We start from the raw sequence: 23,626 nt of genomic DNA on the forward strand, positions 1-23,626 counted from the left end.
AACAACTGCTTGACTACAGGGGTCCGGGGGATATGGTTGGGGATGTAGACTCTAAATGAACATCCTAGTGCAAACAACAACAACATGGAAATAGATTCTGATCAAGGACACCTGTAATACCCAGTGAAATTGCACATGGGCTACAGGAAGAGTAGGGTTAGGGGAGGGAGGGATAGAATATGATTCTTATAACCAAGGAACAATGTTCTAAATTGACTAAATAAAATAAAAATAAGATGGAAAAATTTTTAATTAGATAAAAAGCTGTCCAAGGTGGGGAAAAAAAGCAAAAGGCATAGCAAAGTGAAATGATATCTAAAGCAATTATATATATATATAATATATATATATATATGCATTTTCTGAGGCACATTAGCAATTATAATGCATGGCTTCCTATTCATCTTGTTTCACTGTTCCTTTCTGGTTCTCTTCCCACCTGCCTGTTCTCTTGGTGCCCATAGAGAGAATGGGCTTCCCCACCAATATAGAGCAATCTAAAAAGAAATTTTCACCCATGTGGAGAAAAGTCCTCGAGCAGGACCAGGATAATTTTAAGGTACAGAAATGATCAGAACACCTCACTTCTCTTTCCAGATCTCGGACACGGTTATGCAGTTGTTTCACTTTGGTTTTTTCACTCTCTGTCTCGGCACTCAAGTCCCGATTCTTCTTAGACAGCTCCACAATTTTGGTTGCAATGACATCTCCTGCCATACCTGATGTCCCTGAATAAAAAAAGGAGGACCAATTAAAGCATATCCCTCTAAGACACTGATCCCCAGAGCTCTTCTCCAGCATTTCTCAGGATGAGTCCTCAGTTTGGCTCTCTAGCACACACTAATCCCCACAAAGTGGGCACAGATGAGAGGTTGTTAGGCAATTCATGGCAATGAAAGAGTTGCCATTTCTCTATACTTTTCTTTTTATAAAGACCCCATACATTAAGAAGGGCAAAGATTATTGCCCTTATTTTGCAGAGGAAGGAACTGAGTTGTCAAGAAGTGACTTTTAAAGCAGAAAATTGAGAAAAAAATTCAGATAGTCTGATAGAAATCTCATGTCTCAAATGGATAGAGAGCTTTGTCAAATTAATGAGAATGAGAGCCATCTCCCAAACAATAAATAGGCAAAAGATATGAACACACAATTTTGGGATAAAAAAATCAAACTTGTGTGTGTGTTGGGGGGGGGGGGGTTATTTTCAATCACTACTGATTCAGTTGAATTGTAATGTCCAAAGCCAGTTTGCAAAGGGAAAAGGAATTTATGAGAGGAAAAGAAGTGGAAGCAAAGAGTGTAGACAGCTGGGATGGAGAAAAGAGCAATGGGATGGTAGCTTGAGGGAATAGTAGGCTCTAATAAAGGATTTTTCTAAGAATGGTAGAGACTCAGGTATGTTTGAAAGCAGTAAGCAAGAATGTAGTTGCAAGTGAAAAGCTGAAGATAGCGACTGAAAGGATAACTGAGAGAGAGTATTCTGCCAGAAAACTCAGAAGTTGGGAATAAGAGCATATGCCAAGAAATCAGCTTTGGAGAAGGCCCACCCACCTCTTTGCCAGAGGCTTGAGAAAGAGAGCAAGTAAGCAATAACCCTAAAGGATTCTGAGATGAAGGGAAAAAATCACTACTGATTAAAGGAATGCAAAGACAACAATTCAAGGTATCACCTCACACTCATCAAGTTAGTTAAAATGACAAAAGGAAAAATAACAGATGTTGAAGGGGATGTGGAAAAGCTGGGAAACTAATACACTGTTGGTAGAACTGTGAATTGATCCAACCAATTTGGAAAGCAATTTAGAATTCTGCCCAGAGAGCTATAAAATAGTTTTATACCCTTAGATTCAGCAATACCTTTTCTGGTCCATTTCCCAAAGAGAATAGGGTAAAAGGAAAAGGACCTATATGTTCCAAAATATTTATGGCAGCTCACTTTGTGGTGGCAAAGAACTGGAAATCAAGGGGACGTCAATCATTTGGGAAATGACTAAACAAATTGAGGCATATGATTGTGATGGAATGCTACTGCATCATAAGAGCCAGTGAACAGATTAATTTTTTCCAAAAAACTTGGAAAGAATTACATGAGTTAATGAAGAGTGAAACGAGTAGAACCAAGTGAACAGTATATACAGCCACGGATTTAATATTTGAATAACCTGTGAATGTTTACCAGAGAATGAACTGAAAAATGGAAACACAAAAGACAGAATCTACATAAACACTATATAAACATTTGTTAGCCTGATGATGCCTTCTGTGGTATGTAGAGAAGAGGAACAGGCTGAGTTACCTGAAATAAATTCTATTAATAAATTTTTTTTAAAAGAAAGAAGGGGAAAAAAAGTGACTTGTGCAGGCTCAAGTGCTGATTCCAAAGTTCTAAGATTTACACTCTTATTTTTGTTTTTTGTTTTGTTTTTTAAACCCTTACTTTCTTAGCAACAACTCTAAGACAAAAGGTTAAGGGCTGGGCAAATAGGGTTAAGTGATTTGCCCAGGGTCACACAGCATGGAAGCATCTGAGGCCAGATTAGAAGCGATGTCCTCCCAACTCCAGACCTGGCTCTCTCCAGCCACCTTGTCACCTGCCATAATCCCTCCTAGTTGTTCCAGGTTCCTATCTATAGTACTACTTCCCCCATTAGAATATAAGCTACTTGGGGGTAAGGACCTTCTGGCTTACTTACAATCCTATCCCCAGTGCCTGTCATATAGTAAATACATAATTATTGCTGTGTCTCACTAGTTAATAGCAGAGCCAGGATTGAACCTAAGCCCACCTGCTCTTAAATTCTGGGTTCTTTCCCCTACACCACAGAACCTGTGATGTCAGAAATCAGTTTCACCTTGGCAAAGAAGCATAATCTAGTGGGAGGGAAAAGAACTGGAAGCCAAGTGCTCTGGATTCAAATCCTCTGACTTGCTGGTAGACCTTGGACAAATCATAGGCCATTGGCGATCCTCAGGTTCTTTACTATAATAGGAGAGTGTTGGCCTAGGAGATCTTCCACTTCCAACATTCTGGGATTCCATCCTGAGTGAGCTCCTAAGGTTTTGCAGGATTCTTTTCAGATGGACTTTCCAATTGCTGTACAGACTGAGAGTGACACCTGGTGGATGCTGGCTACTCTCAAACATAACAGATTTCAGAGGATTTAGAGCTGAGACCTTATCTGCCATCTAATCTAATAAAGGTGCCAGTATGGGGTACTAGAAGCTTGCCAAAGAGGTGTGGGAAATATGTAGTAAATAAGCATTGTATCCTACTGAAATATTCCAAAAGTAGTAGTGCTAAACAAATAAACAAAGGGGGGGGGGGGGAGAGATAAGTAACACAATGGATAGAGCACTAGATCTGGAGTCGGGAGGATGTGGTTTCAAATCTGGCCTCAGCCACTTCCTAGCTGTATGATGTTGGGCAAGTCACTTAACCCTTGCCACTCTTCTGTCAGCCCTGATACTAAGACAAAAGGCAAGGGTTTTTTATTTAATTAATTAATTTAGAATATTTTTCCATGGTTACATGAATCATGTTCTTCCCCTCCCCTCCTCCCAACCCCCTCCCATAGCCAAAGAACAGTTCCACTGGGTTTTACATGCGTCATTGATCAAGACCTATTTCCATATTATTGATATTTGCACTAGGGTTGTTGTTTCATCCGGAATCATATCCCCATCGACCCATGTGATCAAGCAGTTGTTTTTCTTCTGCGTTTCTACTCCCACAGTTCTTCCTCTGGATGTGAATGACATTCTTTCTCAAAAGTCCCTCATAATTGTACTGGATCATTGCATTGCTGCTAGTAGAGAAGTCCATTACATTTGATTGTAACACAGTGTATCAATCTCTGTGTACAATGTTCTCTGGTTCTACTCCTCTCACTCTGCATCAATTCCTGGAGGTTGTTCCAGTCTCCATGGAATTCCTCCACTTTATTATTCCTTTGAGCACAATAGTATTCCATCACCAACATATACCACAATTTGTTCAGCCATTCCCCAGTCGAAGGGCCCTCATTTTCCAATTTTTTGACACCACAAAGGGTGCAGCTATAAATATTTTTGTACATGTCTTTTTCCTTATTAACTCTCTGGAGTATAAACTCAGCAGTGGTATGGCTGGATCAAAGGGCAGACAGTCTTTTAACATTCTTTGGGTGTGATTCCAAATTGCCTTCCAGAATGGTTGGGTCAATTCACAACTTCACCAGCAATGCATTAGTGTCCCAATTTTGCCACATCCCCTCCAGCATTCATTACTTTCCTTTGCTATCATATTAGCCAATCTGCTAGGTATGAGGTGGTATCTCAGAGTTGTTTTGATTTGCATTTCTCTGACTATAAGATTTAGAACACTTTTTCATGTGCTTATTGATTGTTTTGATTTTTTTTTATCTGAAAATTGCCTATTCATGTCCCAGGCAAAGGTTTTTTAGAGGGGAGAAAAAAGGAAGACTGAAGGAAGAGCAGCAAGAAGGTGGGTAGAGGTAGAAAATGGAAGGAGTGTAATATGGTATCTAAACAGTTTGAATGATAGTTGCAGGACTACTTCCTACTGACCAAAAATGAAAGAATGAGGTTCAGATATGAAACCCTTTTCATATTGAGCCAGGAAAAAAAATCAGTGACAACAACCCAGTGAAAAGATGAGCTAATTGATCTACGTAGTGATTAGAAATCCCTAGTTGGTTTCCAGTCAATGAACTTAAACAATTTAGGGTGTGCTCTTGGAGAAGTATATACTGTTCTTGCAAAACATGCTCACAGAGCTTTAATTCTGTTTATAACAACCTCTCTGTGAATAAGTATTCTCAGTCAAATTGAAAGCAAGAAACAAACCAGAGACCTAACATAATATACAAGAATCTCTTTCAATAATAATACCAAAAATAAAGCTGATGATTGACAAGAAATAGAATTAAAGTCTCACTGACTAGTCTGATAAAAATTTAATAATTTTTAATAGTAAAACATTGCTTTATACCAAATACGAGTTTCATTGTGAAAATTAATCTTTTTAAAATTTCCTATTTGCATAAACATGGTAAACTCTAGAATTTATTTTGTTTTTGCATTAAAAATGGAGTAGAGGTTTACTGAAAGCCAAGGAGTATAGTAACTAAAAAAAGACTGGGACCTTCTCATCTACCCCAACCCAAAACTTTAATAGGTGAGGAATTTGCCCAATATGACATAGGAACCAGGATTCCAACCCAGGTCCTGAGTCCAGATCTAATGTTCTTTCCACTATTCCCTCCTATCATTATGGGTTTGTTAATACATCTCATTCCTTGCTAAGGTAAATGCTTCCTCCACCTGTGCCCTTGATCCCTGCCCTTCTGATTTCCCATTTCATTGTTTCTTTCCAGGCACATTTGTCTTTCCTGTCCCCTGGATTTAGGATCTCAGAGTCATGCCCAATTATTCTCAAATTTTGTCTCCTATGTCTCCCCACCACCACCTCCCATAGCCATCTTTTCTTTCCATTCTCAAGGTTAACTCATTGCCTCTTGTCTGCCTTCTACTGCAGCCCCCTAATTGGTGTCTCTGCTCCAAGTCTTCTCTCTTTGATCTACATCCTTCCCAGTTGCTTAAATGACAGTCCCAAAGAAAAGATCTGGCTGTGCCACCCCCCTGATCAATGGACTTCAGTCACTCCCTGTTGTTGCGGTGGTTTGGTCTTCATTTTCAAAGAGGACCAATGATATCATGGGGTGAATTGGATTTAAGTGGGGCAGAGTCCTACAGAGTCATCAGCCTCACTCTCTCTTCCAGCGAAGTCCAGTGGCAAAACAAAAGTCAGGACAACTGACAATGTCATGGGATGCAATGAACAAACCCAGTGTCTTTGATGTCTGACCAAGCTCTTGGCACTCCACAGGCTCTGCTTCAGCCTCCTTCATAGCCCATTCTGCTTAAATCCCTGGCAGGTTTGAGTCTTAGCAGGCACTCTGACCTTGATTTAGCCCATCAGCTGAGACAGTTTTACTGGAGTGAGATTACTAGCCATGCCACAGCTTCTTATTGCTACAGATGAGAGCTGGGTGAAAGGTGAACAGTAAAGGTGGATAAGCAGTCCTGAAAAGGGCTTGGCAAGCCCTCAGCCTCCCTGAACATTCCATATACCCTTACACCTAGTGTATCAGTGATTAGAATGCCTGATCTAGAGTCAGAAAGATCAGAGATCAAAATCAGGCTTCAGACACTTCTGGCTGTGTGACTCTAGGCAAGTCACTTAACCCTGTTAGCCTCAGTTTTCTCATCTGTAAAATGAGATGAAGAAAGAAATGGCAAACCACTCTTCTACCTTTGCTTTAAAAAACCTCAAGAAGAGTTAGACATGACTGAGCAACAGCAAACTTAGGTTCTCTGTTACCTTTAGTATGTGAAGATGGAAATTGACTCTCCCCTTGCCTGCTTTTAAATTTAATCCACCAAAAGCATAGACACCCCTACTTAACACTAAGTAGGGGAGGTCTACAAGCCACTTACTAAAGTGTGTGACAACTCCAGAATCACCAGACCACCCCCTGGGCAGTGCTAAGCAGATTTAGCAGATTTAGCAGATTTAGCAGATTTAAAGACTGCTATTGGTCCCTATAAAGTGGAGGAAAGGATGTTAAAAAAAAAAAGGACTATAAAAGGTGATGAACTTCCTGTCCAAGAGGTCTTCATCCTGAATTTTTGGGTTGGAGGATCTTGGACTAGGATTGAAGGTTGGAGCTACGACTTGGACTTGGGACTCTGGATCTTGAACTGCTTTTGGTAAGACTGCTCCTGGATCTTCTCATTTTGGAGCTTTGGCTTGGGTGAGTGAGAAACTGACCCTCCTTTCCTGGCTTCTGGAGAGATTAATTCTGGAGACGCCTCCCCTTCTTGGAGGAGGCCACATGGGTTGAACCCTTGTTTAATTTACCACCGGGCCCTCTAGTTAGGGTTAACAAGCCCTGCCAGAGTAGAATGGGCACTGGAGCAAATATTTAGTGTGGTAGGATAGAAATCTCCTCTATCCTCTTTTTCATTTCTCTACTTTTACTCTCTCTACCTTTTTTGTAAATAAAAGCTGCTAATAGTCATTTTGACTTGTGCTGTATTAATTTTAAAATCGGTGACCATGGTATTATCTTAGAATTCTCATATATTTAGTCCAACCATAAAATATAATTCCTTACAAGGATCAAATACCAACTCCTCTGTCTGACATGTAAAGCCCTTCACAACTGACTCCAAACTCTATCTGTCCAGACTTGTTAGATACTAATTGCCTTCATAATCCTACAACCTAGCCAAATTGATCTTGTTGTTCCTAACACATATTTAATCTTTCATTTTAGCTAGCACCCTTGCCCGTGTAGTTCCCATGCCCATGTAATTCCCCATGTCCCACCTTTTCACTTTACTTCAAAGCTCTGGTCTGGTGCTTCCTCCTACATGAGGTCTTTCCTAACCCCCCTGTAAGCCCCCCCAGCAGCTAAGGCTTCCTTGCTGACATTACCTTATATTTACTTTGTTCATATCTATATGTGTGTACTGGACCCAGGAAGCACATGTGGGAAATTCCAGGAGAACATAATTCAGTGGCCTGCTCACAGTTCCTCTCCTGTTCCCAACTGCAGATCATGTCAAGACTACTCAGTTGAGCCTCTGTACATGAGGGAAGAGGCAAGAGGCTACACTTCTCTGGGAGCCCATCCTAGTAAAGCAGATGTCCTACTAGAACAAGCCAGAGGATGGATCTCAGAACCCTAGCCTCTCCTGCTCTGAACAGCAGTCCTGAGATGGACACTTCCATTCTTGGAGGTTGGTCTGAAAGGCTGAAGTTCTGGGTCCCTTGAACAAAGCTGACTCAAATCAGAAGAGAGGTTAGGGGTAATTAGGAGTATACAGTGCAAAGCTGAGGTGAAATGTGAAGTGCCAATTAAGCAGTCTCACCTCACAGAGTGCTTACTGTTTTCATGGCTTTGAATTTCTATCCCCTAGGACGATAGGCATCTGAAGGATATACCTGTGCAAAGTGTCACATGTGAGGAACAGGAAGAAGTTTGTGTGGCTGGATTCCAGAGTGTGGGAGAGGAGGTAATATAAAATGAGGCTGGAAATGCAATTTGGGGCCAAGTTGTGAAGGTCTTAAATTTTTTTAAGAAAAATCTATTTATCCTTGAGAGAACAGAGAGCTACTATATTTGATCAAGCAGGGAAGAGACATGGTCAGATCTGCACTTAAAGAAAATCAATTGGCAGGGGGATGGACTGGAGTGGAAGTGACTCAAGATAGGCAGACCAATTATGACTACTGCATTAACCCAAGGGAGAAGGGATGAAAGGCTTCACTGAGGTGTGAGCTATGGAAGTTGAAAGGAGACAGATGCCAGACTTGTAGAAGAAAGATTTGCAAGGTTTGGCTACTGGACAGGTGAGATGAGGTGAAGCAGCGAGTCAAGGAGAATGTAGGGAGATGGATGGATGGATAGATAGATAGATAGATAGATAGATAGATAGATAGATAGATAGACAGACAGACAGACAGACATATGGATGGATAGATGAATGGATGATATTTATTAATCACTTATTATATGTATTGTGCTTAGCCCTGTGCTAAGATTGGAAATGTAAAAACGAGAAAACAAAGTGTTCTATACTCTTAAAGAACTTACTTTCTATTAGGGGAAGAAGGGGTCCCCATGTAGGAGCAAGACAGCTGTGGTGGAGGTGAAGCTAATCAGAGGGTGAGCTAGAAATGGAACTTGAGCAGTATCGCTAGGCCTTCTAATGATATGTCAGTTCCAGGCAGGGACCCACCATTCACTGAGTCAGCTTCAAGGTAGAATTGCCTCCCAAGGAGTGAGGCAGCCAGTGTAGAGGTACAGCAGGTCAGAAAATGAGCCAAAAGTTGAAAAGAAGCAAAGGTTTCAAACTTGGGGAACTAAAAGGATAGCCATCTCTGACAAAAATAAAGATTGAGTTCTGTTTTGGACATGTCAGGTTTAAGATGTGTCCTGGACATCCAGTTTGAAACATCCAATAGGCAATGTAAGGCTAAATATAAAATGCGACTAGTTTACATAAAGGTGATCATTTTAAGCTGATGAGGTCACTAAGAGAGATAGCATTAGAGGCCCTGAACAGAACTTTGGGGCCCACCCATACTATGGATAATAAGCTGGCAGAGGAGACTGAGGAGTGGTTAGACAGATAAGGGGAAGAGAACCAGGAACAAGTAATGTCATGAAAGCCCAGAAAGTTGAGATCATTGAGGAGAAAAAGGTGGTCAAGAATGTCAATGCAGCTGATAGAAGGATATTTGGTTATTAGAGACTGGGTAACTTTGGATGGAACAGTTTCAGTGAGCCATGAGGTCAGAAGCTAGATTACAAAAGGCTGAAGAATGAGAGGGGAGAAGAGGGATGCAGAAAGCAGAGATAGTTTTCCCTAGGAGTTTGACTGAGACAACAGAGGAAAGATATACAATAGGAGTTTAAGAGATTGGTGGGATCGAGTGGATTTTTCTTAAGGATGGAGGAGATCTGAGCATGTTTGGGGGCAGTAGGGAAAGAACCAATATAGGGAGATACTGAAGATTGAAGGGAGGATGATTAAGGCTGCAATCTGCTGAAAAATTTGAAAGGCAGTGGGATCAAAAGTACATGTAGTTTGGCCTTCATAAGGAAAAGAGTCACCTTGTTGTTGGGGAAGAGGGGAATTGAGGGGAGAAGAGAACATGATGTCAAGAAGTTTTGAGATGAAGAAGAAGAATCAAGCTGGAACTCATGTTGGAGACAATTTTCTAAGAAAAGTAGGAGATAAGATCCTCAGCTAAGAAAGTAAGAAGGGGAGGTGTGAGAGCCTTAAGAGAGAAGAAAGGGTATGGAATAGCTTCTGAAGATAGTGAGAAGGGGAGAAATAAAAAACATTGCCTTCCTGTAGTGAGAGTCCAGTTGAAGGTTGTATAACATTAATATATAATATGCCCAATTAGCATGGCTATGAGACTTCTTCAGCTACATTTAGCAGCATGCATGGGAAGCAAATAATGAGATCAATAGGACAAGGTGGTAAAGAATTCAGGATAGAATTGCATTTGCTTTTAGGGTGCTGATAGGGTCAACACTAGAAAAGAAGGAAAGTGGATTTAATAGGAGTAATGGCCTGAGAAAGTATTAAACTCAGAGAAAAGGGATTGCACATTACAATGAAGGCAAAAAATAGATTTAAGGAAAGTGAGGCATTGAAAGAGATGGAATGCTATATTATAGTGAGAGAAAGGAATATCAGAGGATTTCATTTTGGCTTTTTAATCGAAGAAGTAGAACACTTGTGAGTAATGATGAGATCTGGGGTATGATCACCTTTATCTATTGCTGAGATGTAGTAAAAGAATAGGGCATGAAATTTAGGTGGACTGAGGAATTGGGACATTAGGGAGTCTGAGGGAACAGCATGGCTATCAAAGCCTCTTAGCATAAAGAAGAGTAATTGGGAGAGAAGAGGAAGAAGGTAAGTCAGATGCTAGGCTCCTTGAGAAAGGAAGGGAGATTATGTGTGGGCAACACACAACTGCTACCATGATCTCAGTTGAATGGAATACTTTAACTGTGAACTTCAAAGAAGTTGCTGAATGATGGTCATAAAGGGTGAATCTGGAAGTGGTACTATATGAGAGAAAGAGGCCCAGTATATCCATTATGAAAAGGGAACTCCAGAGAGCAGGACTGGAATGGAAAAAGAGAGGTGGAGATTGGGTAGTTTTCTCCTGTGTAGCTGCTGATTGATTAATATAGGGATAAGGAAAGGTAACAAATCATGGAACGGTGTTAGGGATAACAGTAGTAAGTAGTAGCAGATGAATAATACAGTTCAAATCTCCCAGGAGATAATGTTGCTAGGTTGGTGGCATGGAACCTTCCTTCAGAGTCTACCAAACTCATCTTCTTCATGTATAGGGCTGATCAGATCACTCATTCAAAGCCCTTCTGTTGTGATTTCCTTCTATACATTACATGCTCCAAATAAAACTGGGCTGCCGGACCCTCTCATGCTTTCCTGCCACCATATTTTTAAAGTTCATGCATTTTGAGCTATTCTTTGAGACTGTAATATTCTCCCTTCCCTTCAGCTAAAAATTCCTATACATTCTTTAAAATTAAACTCCAATGGCATCTCCTCCAGGAAGCCTTCCCTGATCCCTTACCATCCAGGAATAACATTCTCCTCCATCCTTGACTACCAGATTTCACACAGCAATTTTATTTTGGACCATATTGATTCATATATGTGTTTATCCCACTGGAGTGTGAACCCCATCTTAGCTAAACTTTGTATCTCTTCCAGTATAAGGGAACATAAAACTCAGTATGTAGCAGGCATTTAATTAAAAAAAAAAACTTGGACTCAATTACATTTGTAGCAATTAGGGTTCCTTTTGAAGCATTCAAGGCATTTGGGGAAAGAAAATAAATCTGTCCCTTGCATTCAGAGCACTGAGAACATCCATCGTCAAGGTTTAAATACTTGATCTATTTAGCCCTGACGTAGGATTCAGGTTCTGCACAAGGAACCCCTGCTCCCACACAAGTCCAGTGAAGGATGTCATTTGTTATTTCAGTCACATCACTTTTGCTGACAGCCTCTCAGCACTGCTCAGCTTCACGTCCAGCCCCTGGCTCCAATCAGCAGTTCCCTATGAAGCATTTGCCTAAGTTGATCCTAGCTATGATGAAAAGGAATGAGAGTAATGGGAAGTGATGGATGACGCTTTCAGCTTGCCTCCCGGGAGGTCTGGTCTAGTCTAGCTAACTACTCCCTGAATGGGTGCGGTGGAAGTTTTCAAAACGACCGTGATATATTTAAGGAGATCTTTGAAGGGTTCTTCTGACTGAACTAACAATAATAGCTTACAATTATTATAAGCACTTCAAGGTTTTCAAGTTTTCCCTCACAATAACCCTGTGAGGTGGGTAGTACAAGGCAAAGAAACCAAGGTTTTGAAAAGTTATGTGACTCACCCAAGAGCATACAACTAGTAAGAATTAAAAGCAGGATTTGAACCCAGGTGGCTTGATGCTACACATCACATCACATCACATCACACGGCCTCCCCTATAAGGGCCAGAGTGTTGGTAAATTCTCTAAATGAAGCTCTCTTAATCTAAACTGCATTTATACACTCTAGCTCATCACTCCCTTCATTCAGTTTAGCCATGCTCATCTATCATATACAGTTCAAGCTGCCTAAAAATGGATCAGCATTGGGATATCTGTTTTCTATTTCCAGATTTGTTTTGTGATCTGGGAGCAAAAACTTTAAATATCTCTCACATGTAATGATATTTCTATTATTTGCATGAATGGCCATGAGGGTTTCATCAATATCTAGTAATACTTTGAAATCCTTAGAATAAAGGCTCTCAAAACTATATATTGCCATCATTACATGCTTTTCCTGGTTTGCCCTTGTCCATTCCTTCAGCCTATCTGGGTGACCACAGGAACTCTCCCTTCCTTCTCCCCACCCCCGCCCCCACCCCCCAATAGGGTTTCTCTCCTCTTCTCCTTTTTGGAGATTCTGCTATTGGCTTCAACACCAACTCTATTCCTGCTTCTCACCTTACAACAGGCCCAGGCTAGGGTAAAGTCCAATTTTTGTTTCCATTGATCTAAGAGGAAGAGATTTCCACAGCCTGGTCATTGTGTCCTAAGAGCTGGTGAAGATATAAAGGTACAATAGACAGAAACGGCTTTAAAGTTTGTGAAGAAAATGAGGAAATGAGAGAAAGAGGAGAAGACAGCTGTGGACTCTGAAGCCCTCCTGTCTGGATCTCTCCACACATTTTCCAGAATACTTGATTTAGATGGTCTTCTAAAAAACATAATTTCATCCTTAGAGATGGTCCAACACAGATTCCTCACTTTATAGATGAGGAAACAGGCTCAGGGAGGGAAAAGTAATTTCTTCAAGATCATACAACAATTAAGTAAGAGAAACAGGACTAGAAAGTAGGCCTTCTTAGAAATCATTGTTCTTTGCACTGTACTACACTTCCTAATTCCCCTTCAAGGGGTCAGCTGAAAGGATTTACTGAGCAACATTTGAAAAACTTCTTACCTGGTCTCTCTCTGGATCTCAGGTTACTAATCTGTAAAATGAAGGAACTAGACTAAATTCTCACTGAAATCCCTTCCAGTACTAAAATCCTTTGCCCTTTATGGTTCTGAAATGCCAAGGAAACACAAACTAACTGGGTTTTCCTTGAGAAAGTTCACAACTTTCTGGGGTTCATGCTGACTATCCTCCTCTTCCACCCAGGCCACCTGTGAGGCTCACCCCCAAGCATTATGTCTTAGAGCCAGGCAATAGTTTAACATTTCACACAACAGCCCTTTTTTATAACTTTTCTAGACCATGAGATTTATTACAACCTAATTTTACCTTTGCCATCATAGTCTATCATGGAGGCAATTTTTCTCTGAAGTGATGACATCTCAAGTGAAATTATCATATACTTTCCCCTGAAATCCTTATTGCAAACTGCTTCTTTCCTATATACCTCCCTCCCCAGTACAATAGTAAAGAACCCTAGGCTGGCTATTAGGAGATATAGAGGTATAATCTTGGCTCTACCATCACCACTGAGCTATGTGACCCATAGCACACATGACCTATGGACCTACACTCAAGATTCATGGGGTCAGGGACCATTAATACCAGAAGGGACCTCAGAGACCATCTAGTACAACTTCTTCAGGGAAGTTCAGTGACTGTCCCAAGTTCTGTGATCCTACCTGTGAAAGCCCATCGGTCTTCTTCTATTTTCTTTTTGAGCTGCTTTATTTCAAAGTCCTTTTCCTTCAGCAGTTTATACAATCTTCCATTTTCATCTACAGTTTCTCTGAGCTGTTCCTGGAGTTGTTCAATTTCTTCTTCAAACAATCTACAAGGCAAACCAGTTGTTATTTCATTTGATGTTTCCTCTGCTAACATCCTCCTTCAATAAATCTCCATGATGTGGTGGGGCCCCTATGTTCTCAAAGGTTATATCAAAACAATACACTATTCCTCCTAAATTGGAAAGGCCCCACATGGACTGTGTGTCTGTCATATAAGGCCCAGTTCCATTATATACAGGAAAGCTCACCACTAGAGGATTGGCATTGGTAACAAATGCTTTTGATCACAATACACTGAAAAAGTCAAAGGATATGGAGGGAACACAAATACCAAAGAAATCACTGATCTTTCAGGTGTTGAATGAATGCAATGGGATCCTGAGAGACATTTAGCCAAAATGACAAGGATAGGGACCCAATCTTGGCATACCAAGAAAACAAAAAAGAGACTTCATTGAAGAGTAGACCTTTATTTCGAAGCCAAAGTTTGTTCATGTTTGTGTGTGGTTATATCCTGAGAAAATTAAGGCAGAAAGGAAAGGGGAATGGGCAAAAGAGAAAATGATAGAGGATGAGCTTTAAAGAAGTCTCATAAACATGCCATCATATTAAAACCAATCAGCTCCTAGGAAATCCAATAACATTATGCTGAACATATTTCTTTAATGCAAAACACTATCTTCTTTCCACAGAGGAAATCAAGTGAATAAACAAAATCATAATGAGCATTCATTTCAATTTGACTTTAAATGCTACACAAACACATTTGTATAAAATTATGTAAACAGAGCACAGGCCTTCAATCAGATGTACCAAACACTAAAAGCCAATTCTACATTGAAATCAGTTTCTCATGGTTTAAAAAAAAAATCTAAACATCATGACTTTGAAATCAATATCTTCCATCATTTCTCCTGTTCCTCCCCCTACTTCCCATCTTCCCTAACTCCATACTTCATTTAGGGAAAATTTGCTGGGCCCATTTGTACATTTACCTTTGGTTGAAGGTATCTTTGGCCGACTCCCTACCCTCTCGAAGTAAGTTTAGCTCATTCTGGATTCCAAATGACTCCTTTGGCTCATTTTTGTCTCCTTTACAGGCCACAACTTTTGCCTTTTTTTTCTCCATCTGTTTTTGAAACCTCTTGTACTGCTGTTCCTGTAGGGCCTTAAACTGAAGCCGTAAAGTCTCATGCATCCCTTCCTCAGATTCCATTCTGTGCTAAAACAAAACAAAAATCAGAAGGGTGATTAGTAAGAGAATCAGAGGATTTAGATGATAAACTTCTTTAATAGATTTTTAAAAGGATTTTATATTATTTTTAGTTTTAAAAATCTAGTTTGTCTCCTTCCCACCTATATCCACCCCATCAGAAAAAAAGAAAAAGGAAGAAAAAAACCTTAAAATGAGCATGAGATGGGACAAATAGGTGGCTCAGTGGATTGAGAGCTAGGTTTAGAGACAGGAGGTCCTGGGTTCAAATTTGACCTCAGATACTTCCTATCTAAAACCTAGGCAAATCACTTAATCCCCATTGCCTAGCCCTTACCACTCCTCCATTTTGGAACCAATATACAGTACTGATTCTAAGATAAAAGGTAAAGGAAAAAGAAGAAGGACAAGAAGGAGAAGGAGGAGGAGGAGGAGGAGGAGAAATGAGCATCCATAACAAAGCAAAACAAATCCCTGAATTAGCCACATCCAAAAAAGTGTCTCATTCTGCACCCTAAGTTCATCATCTCTCTGTGGGTAGTATGTTTCATCATGGGTCCTCTGAAATTATGGTTGATAATTGTATTGGTCAAAGTTAAGCCTTTTAAAGATGTCTTTACTATGTAGAAGTTGTGTAATTTGTTCTCCTGGTTCTTCTCACTTCACTCTCAATCAGTTCAAATAGATCCTTCCAGATTTCTCTGAAACATGGGCAGCTAGGTGGAGCAGTGGAGAGAGAGCTAGGTTTGGTATCAGGAAAAACCGAATTCAAATCCAGCCTCAGACACTTACTGGCTGTGTGATCTTGGGCAGGTCCCTTAACCTCTCTTTGTCTCAATTTCCTCAACTAGAAAACAAAGGCACCTTTGTGCACCTACCTCTCAGGGAAGTCATGAGATTCAAATGAGATAATAATGGTAAAGTGTTTAGCACAATCCCTGATAAACAATAAAAGCCATATAAATGCTAGCTATCATTATTTTTATTATTAAACCATTTCTTTTGTCATTTCTTATAACAATAGTATTCTATTACTCATATGCTATTATTTATTCAAATATTCCCCAGTGGATAGGTTTCCATCCCTTAGTTTCCTGTTCTTTGCTTCTACAAAAAGAGCTGCTATACATATTTTTATACATGCAGATTCTTTCTCCTTTCTTTGTTTTTTTTTTTTGTATTACAGACATAGTATTGATATCTATAGCTGAGTTTTGGAATATAGTTCCAGACTGCTTTTCAGAAAAGCTAGACCAATTCACAGCATGATCAAGAATATATAAATGTGCCTGTTTTCTGATACACCCTTCAATATTTGTAATTTTCTTGTAATTTGCCAATTTGTTGGTATTAAGAGAATCTCAGAGTTATCTTGTGCAGATTTCTCTCACTATTAGTGATTTGGAACCTTTATTCATATGGCTGTTGATAGCTTTGATTTCTTCCTTTGAAAACTGTCATTTCATATCCTTTGAGCATTTATCAATTGGGGAATAGCTCTTATGCTGATATATTCAAAACTGCTTAAGTAAAGGATCCTAAAAGCCCATCATGTAATGCTTCATTAGAACATATTCATTTACAATCAATCAGCAGGCATGTATTAAATGTCTACAATGAATTTGGTAAAAAAAAAAAAGAAAAAAGTGTGCTTAAGTAGAAAGAACATTGGACCAGACATCAAGAGACCTAGGTTTAAATCTCAGCCCTGTTTCTAATTGGGTTTGTGACCATGAGCAAATCACTTAGTCTTGCTAAGCTGCAGTTTCTTCATCTATAAGACAGGGACAATAAAGCTACCCATTCTCATTGGATTATTGTGAGAAAGTACTCTGTAAACTATAAAAATGATTGCAAAAATGTGACTTGTCCTCATTTTGTGTAGAGGTCACTCTCTCATTACCAAACATTTAGTAACAAAGAAAAAAATTGATTTTTAAAAAATCAATTAGTTTACTTTTAAGAATGTGATTTCAAATGTCTTCTTTACTACCTGTGTGGCCTTTGGCAGGCACTTCTTTCTCCTAATTCCCCCAATATAAATGTTGGTCTCTGAGGTTCCTCCCAGGTCTAAATTCTAGGAGTCTGGTAATCCCTCGGTATATTTTAACTGCTCCCACAGGGGCTTGCCTTATCACTCTCACTGGAAACAATCTTTTCCACCTATTAGTTCCTCTTAGTCCCTTGCCTATATCCCTCATGTGACTACTCAATCATGTACACTTCTTTGACTTCTTTCTTTAAAAAAAAATAATAAGATTGGCCAGTGGGTTTTTTTTTCAAAATATAAAAAAGAATTTTTTCTTTTAAAAATGACCTCTCAGAACTTCTCTACTGTTATATTATTATTTAATTTTTGCACCTGTCAGATTCCCAATTCAACTGAAGGCATCTTCAGGGCACAGACCCTGAACTATATGGAAGACAGTTAGTTAGCACCATGGGTAAGAGGACCTTGGACTTAAAGTCAGGAAGCCTTGAGTTCAAATGTGACTTCAATCACTTATTAGCTTTAGGACCCTGAGAAAACCATTTAAGCTCTGTTTGCTTCAGTGTTCTCATCTGTAATATGGGGATAATAACAGCGCCCACCTCCTAGGGTTGTTGTGAGGATCAAATGAAGTAACACATAAACAGTGCTTTGCAAATTTTAGATATATAAATGCAAGCAAAAATTAGTGTGTCCCTCACAGGACCTAGCACAGGGCTATGTACAGAATAGGTGTTCAATGTCTTTGTCAATAAAATTTATTTTTCATATTTGTTTATAAAACTGTTTCCCTTTTCAACTATGGGTCAGGACCCTGGAGAGGTTGTACTTCTCAGAAGGAACAAAGGGAGGTAATGATGTGGTAGAATGGGCTTTGGATACAGGTGGGATGGAGAAAGACTAGATTTTTTGAACTAAAAATAAGTGATATGGTAGAAAGACCTGGGTTTGAATGCAGACTCTGCCTCTTACTAGCGACATGACTTTGGGAAACTGGACCTACTTCTCTGGGCCATGGTTTATTGTCATTTAGTTTTGTCCAACTGGGCCTCGTTTGGGATTTTCTCAGCAAAGGTGTTGTAGCTCACCATTTCCTTCTCAAGCTCATTTTATAATTGAGGAAACTGAGGCAAAGAGGGTTAAGGGACTTGCCCAGGGTCACACAGCTAGTAAGAAGCCTTTTTTTAACTCAGAAAGATGAGTCTCCTTAACTTCAAGCTGGATGCTTTATCACTGTGCCACCTAAGTGGATATGGCTTACTCTGCTATAAACTGGGCCCAATAATCACTATACTACTTACTCACAGGGTTGTTGTGAGGACCAAATGAGATATCTACAAAGCACTTTGTAAACCTTAGGCCATTTCAGAACTTGCTATTCACTTGATAAAATCCCTTATTGAGCCAATCTGTATGGTTACAGAGAGACATGCTGTGGGCATGATTTTATTATTTAGTCATGGTACAATTTTTTGCTCTTCCTGAGTTCATCAAATATTTACATATATCCCAAGTGCTATTTAATACTCTCAAAAAGACAAACCAATTGTTGTTCAAATAGCACCTTTTGTCAACATCCTGACTAACACTGCAGTTAAGTGCTACTGAGATGAGTAGGCATTTCAGCTGATTTATCATGTTTAAACAAGTACAATTTAGTGACAGTTAAAAGAGAACACAAACAGAATTAGAGCTGGGCAGATGAGAAGGTCAACAGGAGGAGGTTGGTGATACAGTACAGATTATTTAAAAAGCAATATAATTTCTTCCCCAGAGCAGAATTGGTCCCTGCCTTTGGAGTATGCCTAGAACTCATTGCTGCTACAGAAGATAGTGAATACATTCACCTGTGTGTTTATATGAGATTTGTGCACACTTCGATGGTTCAAAGATATGTTAGTTCATCAGTATGGGTAATTCCCTCCAGCAATTTGTTGCCTAGTCCACCCCTAAGTCTTCTTGGCCTACTATGACCAAAATGACTCATCTGCTGGCAGTCCTCAGAAGACAAGGACAGTCATTTAAAGCTTTATCAACTTGGTAGCACTTGCAGGGACTTACAATCCATTGGCCTGGTCTTCAAGGATCTAGTGTCACCTCCATGTCCCAGTGAAGCAATTAAGAAGGATTTTAGAGTCACAGGAATTATAACTTAAAGGGATGTTATAGATCATCCAGCTTGTGTCTCATAGATGCAAGACTAGTTCATGCGTGTTGATTAAGACATTTTTGGTTTTGCCTTCTTGCTGGTATCGGCTGAGAATATTCTACCACTGTCCCTTGTTTGTCTAAATCCTACACCTGCTTCAGAACCCAGCTCAAACCCTAACACTTCTATGAAACCTTCTCTGATGGCTCCAGCCACAGTGAATTTTTCCAAGGTGCTTATTACCTTACCATTTACTTGGCCCTTGGCTCTCTGATACACACGCTGTTGAAATCATGAATTAGCAGCAAACCATCATTTGCAAAAAGCAGAGCTCAACATATGATATTTGAGAGAGAGATGACTTAATGGAAATGTAAATATCCATTCCTTTAGGGTACTCTAAGACCTCTCTGATACCAACGCCTCTATTCAATCTCTACAAAAATGTTATTCATTCTCAAAGCTTCAACTGTTATCTCAACCAAATGGCACCCACATCTACATTTACAGTCTTAACTTTTCTCTTCTGAGCTTCAGACTTGCATCCCCCATAAAAGAATGCCAGATTGACAACTGATTCTCATCGAGTGCAAAACCAAGTTTATTATCTTTCACTAAAAAATTGCTCCTCCTCCTGACTTCATTATTTCTGCCAGTCGCACCTTCACTCACCCTTTTCTTCAGCATTTATGACTTTTCTAGTATCTTTGACTCTTCCTCCTTCAGCTCTCATATCCAGTCCTCCTAAAATGTCACATTTATCCCCCATTGTAACCCCCTAGTAAAGATCCTCTTTCTCATTTTCCTGAATTTCACCTTCTCCTCACTCCAATCTACACTTCAAAACCCTGTAGGAATAGTCTTTCTCATGCAGAAAGTTGAGAGGCAGCAATGGAGTCACAGACAGAGCACTGGTCTTACAGTCAGCTCTTACTCCTGGTAGGCCCTACATGATCTCCTTGAATAAAGGAAGTTTCCTTGGGGACTGTTCCCAACACTAATGAAATCACATGTCTAGGCCAATAAAAACTCATAGACTTGGACATGTCACTTTCCCCCTCAAAAAAATAAAAGTGATTCCCTACTATTGCCTAAAGAGTCTAACATTCAGAAACTCCTTAGCCTATTGTACCATCTGAGGCTACTCTCTTTCCAGACTTATCTCGCATACTTTCTTTCACATTTATATTATGTGCAATGTTCTTTAAATAGGTACATATACCTTCCACACACTCTTGGCTCTAATCAAACTGGACTATTCACTGATTGCTAAACCTGTCCTGTGCTTATCTCCTCCCTGAAATTGCTATGCCAAGGATGCTTTCCCTCCCCAGGCAATGTCTGTGAAAATAAAAATCAACTCAAACACCACCTCCTCCTGGAATCCTTCTCAGAAGCCCCACATTAATGACAAACTTTCCCTTTGACATAGCATGTTATTTTGTCTGCTCTTCTCTTATGTAGGTATGATTTTCTTTTTGCTGTTGCCCTACTGGCATACAAACTCTCTAAGAATCAGGTTGTATCTTACCTAGACTATGTCCCCCAGTGCCTAGCACATGGTTTTATACACAGTAAGTGCTTAATAAATGTGGAATTAATCATTACAAACAGCTGATAATTACAGATAGAATGGGTACCCCCACTTTATGGATAGGAATAATCTCTTTTCTTTAGAATTTTAAGGTTTCAAAGAATGTCTAGATCTAGAATAATAACCATGTATAGATGAGGAAACTGAGCCTCAGAAAGTTGCCCAAATTAGACCAAAGCTAATATGTATTAGCCCTAAGGTTTGAAGCTAGGTCTTAACTTCAAATACCAAGCTATTTCCAATCAATACACCAGAGTTAGCTAACTGAACAGATGGCCCCACACATATTAGGTATTTAAGAGGTGTCAATTGATTCACCGACTAATATCTGTTCTTGAAAACAGTTGTTATCCCAGATTTAATGAATTTAAGATGAAGGGCTTGAAGGCCACATGGAAACAAGCTGTCAAATGTATGTCATGGGCCCAAATGTCAGACACTATCTTCAGGTATGACAGGGAAGAAAGGGCAACTAGAAGAAAAGATGTAAGATGGATGGACAAACAGTAGTTGTTGACTTCAGAAATTACTAAATACCCAGATCCAAAGAATAATGATTTGTGTCATCCTGGAAGAGGTGCTCTAAGGGATCTGGCAACAGATTGTACTATTCAACATTTTGGCCAACGACTTGGAGAAAGGAATAGAAAGCAAATTTGAAGATGATGTAAGGTAAGGAGGAATTACTAATGCATTAGAAAGGATTCGAAAAGTAGAATAATAGATGAAATCTAATAGTGAAAGTCCTGCACTAAGAAATACTTAGACAGTAGTTCATGAGATTAAAAACTTGGGAGCTTAGGGTCAAGGATAGTATCTAAAACCTCATCACAGATCAGCAATGTAGCATAGCAGCCAAACCTGTTAATATGATCTTGGACTTCGTTAATGAAAATCTAGTGAACATAGTGAAATTAGTGATGGTCTCTCCTGAGCTCTATTCTCATAAGACCACATTTGTAGGACATTTCCCAGTTCTAGGCACCATGTTTTAGGAAAACGGTACAACAAGAAGCAGTGTGTCCAGAGAATCAAAGGTTTTGAAGTTAGATCTCAGAGATTATCTAGTCCAGCCACTTCCTTTTACAGAAACCTTAAAAAACTAAGGTGAGCAGGATTTGGTTGGTGAAGGAGAAAACATGGAGATGTTTAGACTGGACCATGAAATTTAGGAGGAATATGACTGTTATCTCCAAGTTTCCAAAGAGCTCCCACAGAGAAAAGGAATAAGACATTCTGTGTAGCCTGACAGGGAAAAACTAGGAGAGACAAGTGAAGGGAGGCACTTTTCTATTCCATGTTAAAAACAAAACAAACACAACACCAACTTCCTAATGATGACAGCTGTCCCAAAATGCAGCTGGAAATTCAGAGGTAGTAAGCTCTTCATCACTAGAGATCTTCAAGAAGGAACAGTCAACTGACTTCTTGTTAGGGGTGTTTTGGAGGAAATTTATTTTGGGTGTCTGAAGTGCCCTCTGAGGTCCCTTCCAATTCTCAGTATCTGAAGAGAGTTTGATCTGTTAGGCAGCTCTCTTAATATTTGTGCTGTGGTGGGGATAAGGGTAAAAGAGTGAAGAAGTCTCTTGGTTGGGGGTGGGGGGGGTGGGGAGGCAGCAATGTGGCACAGAGAATCATGTCCAGAGACAGAAGTCTTGGGTTTAAATCTCACCTTAGACACTTCCTAGTTGTGTGGCCCTGAGCAAGTACCCATAGCCTAGCTCTTTCACTCTTCTGCCATGGAACCAATACACAGTATTTATTCTAAGACAGAAGATAAGGGTTTAAAAAAAAAAGAAAGGAAAGGAATTGATACTAAAGCAGATGGTAAGAGTTTAAGAGGGGAAAGTCTCTTGATTCACAGAAAGATCTAGGGAGAAAATAGCAGTAGTTAGTGGAGAGGGGAGAGAGAAAGGGGGTCTGAGTATTGAGGGGGTAGTGGATCTGTCTCTGCTAGAAGGCAAATGTTTATTTGTGAGAGGCTCATAGCTTTGTTTCCCCGACCCCAGTATGCCTTGGATAAAATCCGGGTAAGCTAGCTCGCTGCTGGATGTCCTACGAAAGCAGTCCCTGAGAGTCAGAAGGGTTCAAGAGTGAGTATGACCAGAAGGAGGCTAGTCTGTCAGGGGCTGTGCCTATCTGGGCGGGAAGAAGGAACCCGTTTGTCCAACCAGAGCGGTTCAAGAAGCTGGAAGGGACCTCATTTTACAACTAAGGAAACTGAGGCCCGGAGCGGTGGAAAAGTCAGTTCATGGGGCAGGATGCAAACCCTGGTCCCATGGCTCCGGGTCCGGCTCTCTCTGGGAAGCATCTCTAGCGGGAGCTCAGCACGTCTGTCTGAGGTTCAGGAGGGGTCTGCGGGCTTCGCCCGCGGCTAGGCACTCACCCAAGCAGAGGAGCCCAGGCCTGGGGCCGGGACCGGAGCTGGGGCTGAGGCTGGACCGGTTTCGCTCTACCTCGGACCCTGAGCACGAAGGCGCCTCTGCAGTCACTCACCCAGGAATGCCGGGGACGCGCTGCCCCGAGCAACCGTCACCACGGCAACTGCGCCCGTGTGGGCGGTGTCATTGCGTCCCTACGGAAGCCGGGGCGGAAGGAGCCGTGGCTGGCGTAGTGTCGCTGTTCTCTTTCCTCTCTTGCTCAAGGGAAGAGAGAGGCGGCCGGGTGGGGAGAGCAGGAGTTGCAACGAGAATTCCTAGACCCAGCTGGGGCTGCCTCTTGTAGGAAGCCTTCCCTGACTCCACCCCAACCCCGGGTCTCTCATGCTGTGTCCATATAGACCTGAGT

The 23,626-nt window shown here is 40.5% G+C and overlaps 1 protein-coding gene across 5 annotated transcripts in view; it reads right to left on the bottom strand.

Annotated features, from left to right (window-relative positions):
• Nucleotides 1-23,406, bottom strand: part of CCDC13 (coiled-coil domain containing 13) — a 111,473-nt gene extending 88,067 nt beyond the window's left edge. For 2 of the 5 annotated variants that reach the window (XM_007499797.3, XM_001377184.5), the window contains exons 1-4: nucleotides 23,226-23,404; nucleotides 14,889-15,115; nucleotides 13,789-13,937; nucleotides 586-728 (exon numbers count right to left, since the gene is read on the bottom strand). In XM_007499797.3, coding sequence (XP_007499859.1) covers nucleotides 586-728; nucleotides 13,789-13,937; nucleotides 14,889-15,109 — 513 coding nt within the window. In that variant the 5' untranslated portion in view covers nucleotides 15,110-15,115; nucleotides 23,226-23,404. Of the gene's footprint in view, nucleotides 1-585; nucleotides 729-13,788; nucleotides 13,938-14,888; nucleotides 15,116-23,225 lie in introns of all 5 variants that reach the window. The other 3 variants (XM_007499791.3, XM_007499794.3, XM_007499795.3) reach the window with 3 other exon arrangements.
• Nucleotides 23,407-23,626: the final 220 nt, after the last annotated feature.

This window comes from Monodelphis domestica, chromosome 7 (genome assembly GCF_027887165.1).
Source record: "Monodelphis domestica isolate mMonDom1 chromosome 7, mMonDom1.pri, whole genome shotgun sequence".
NCBI lineage: Eukaryota > Metazoa > Chordata > Mammalia > Didelphimorphia > Didelphidae > Monodelphis > Monodelphis domestica.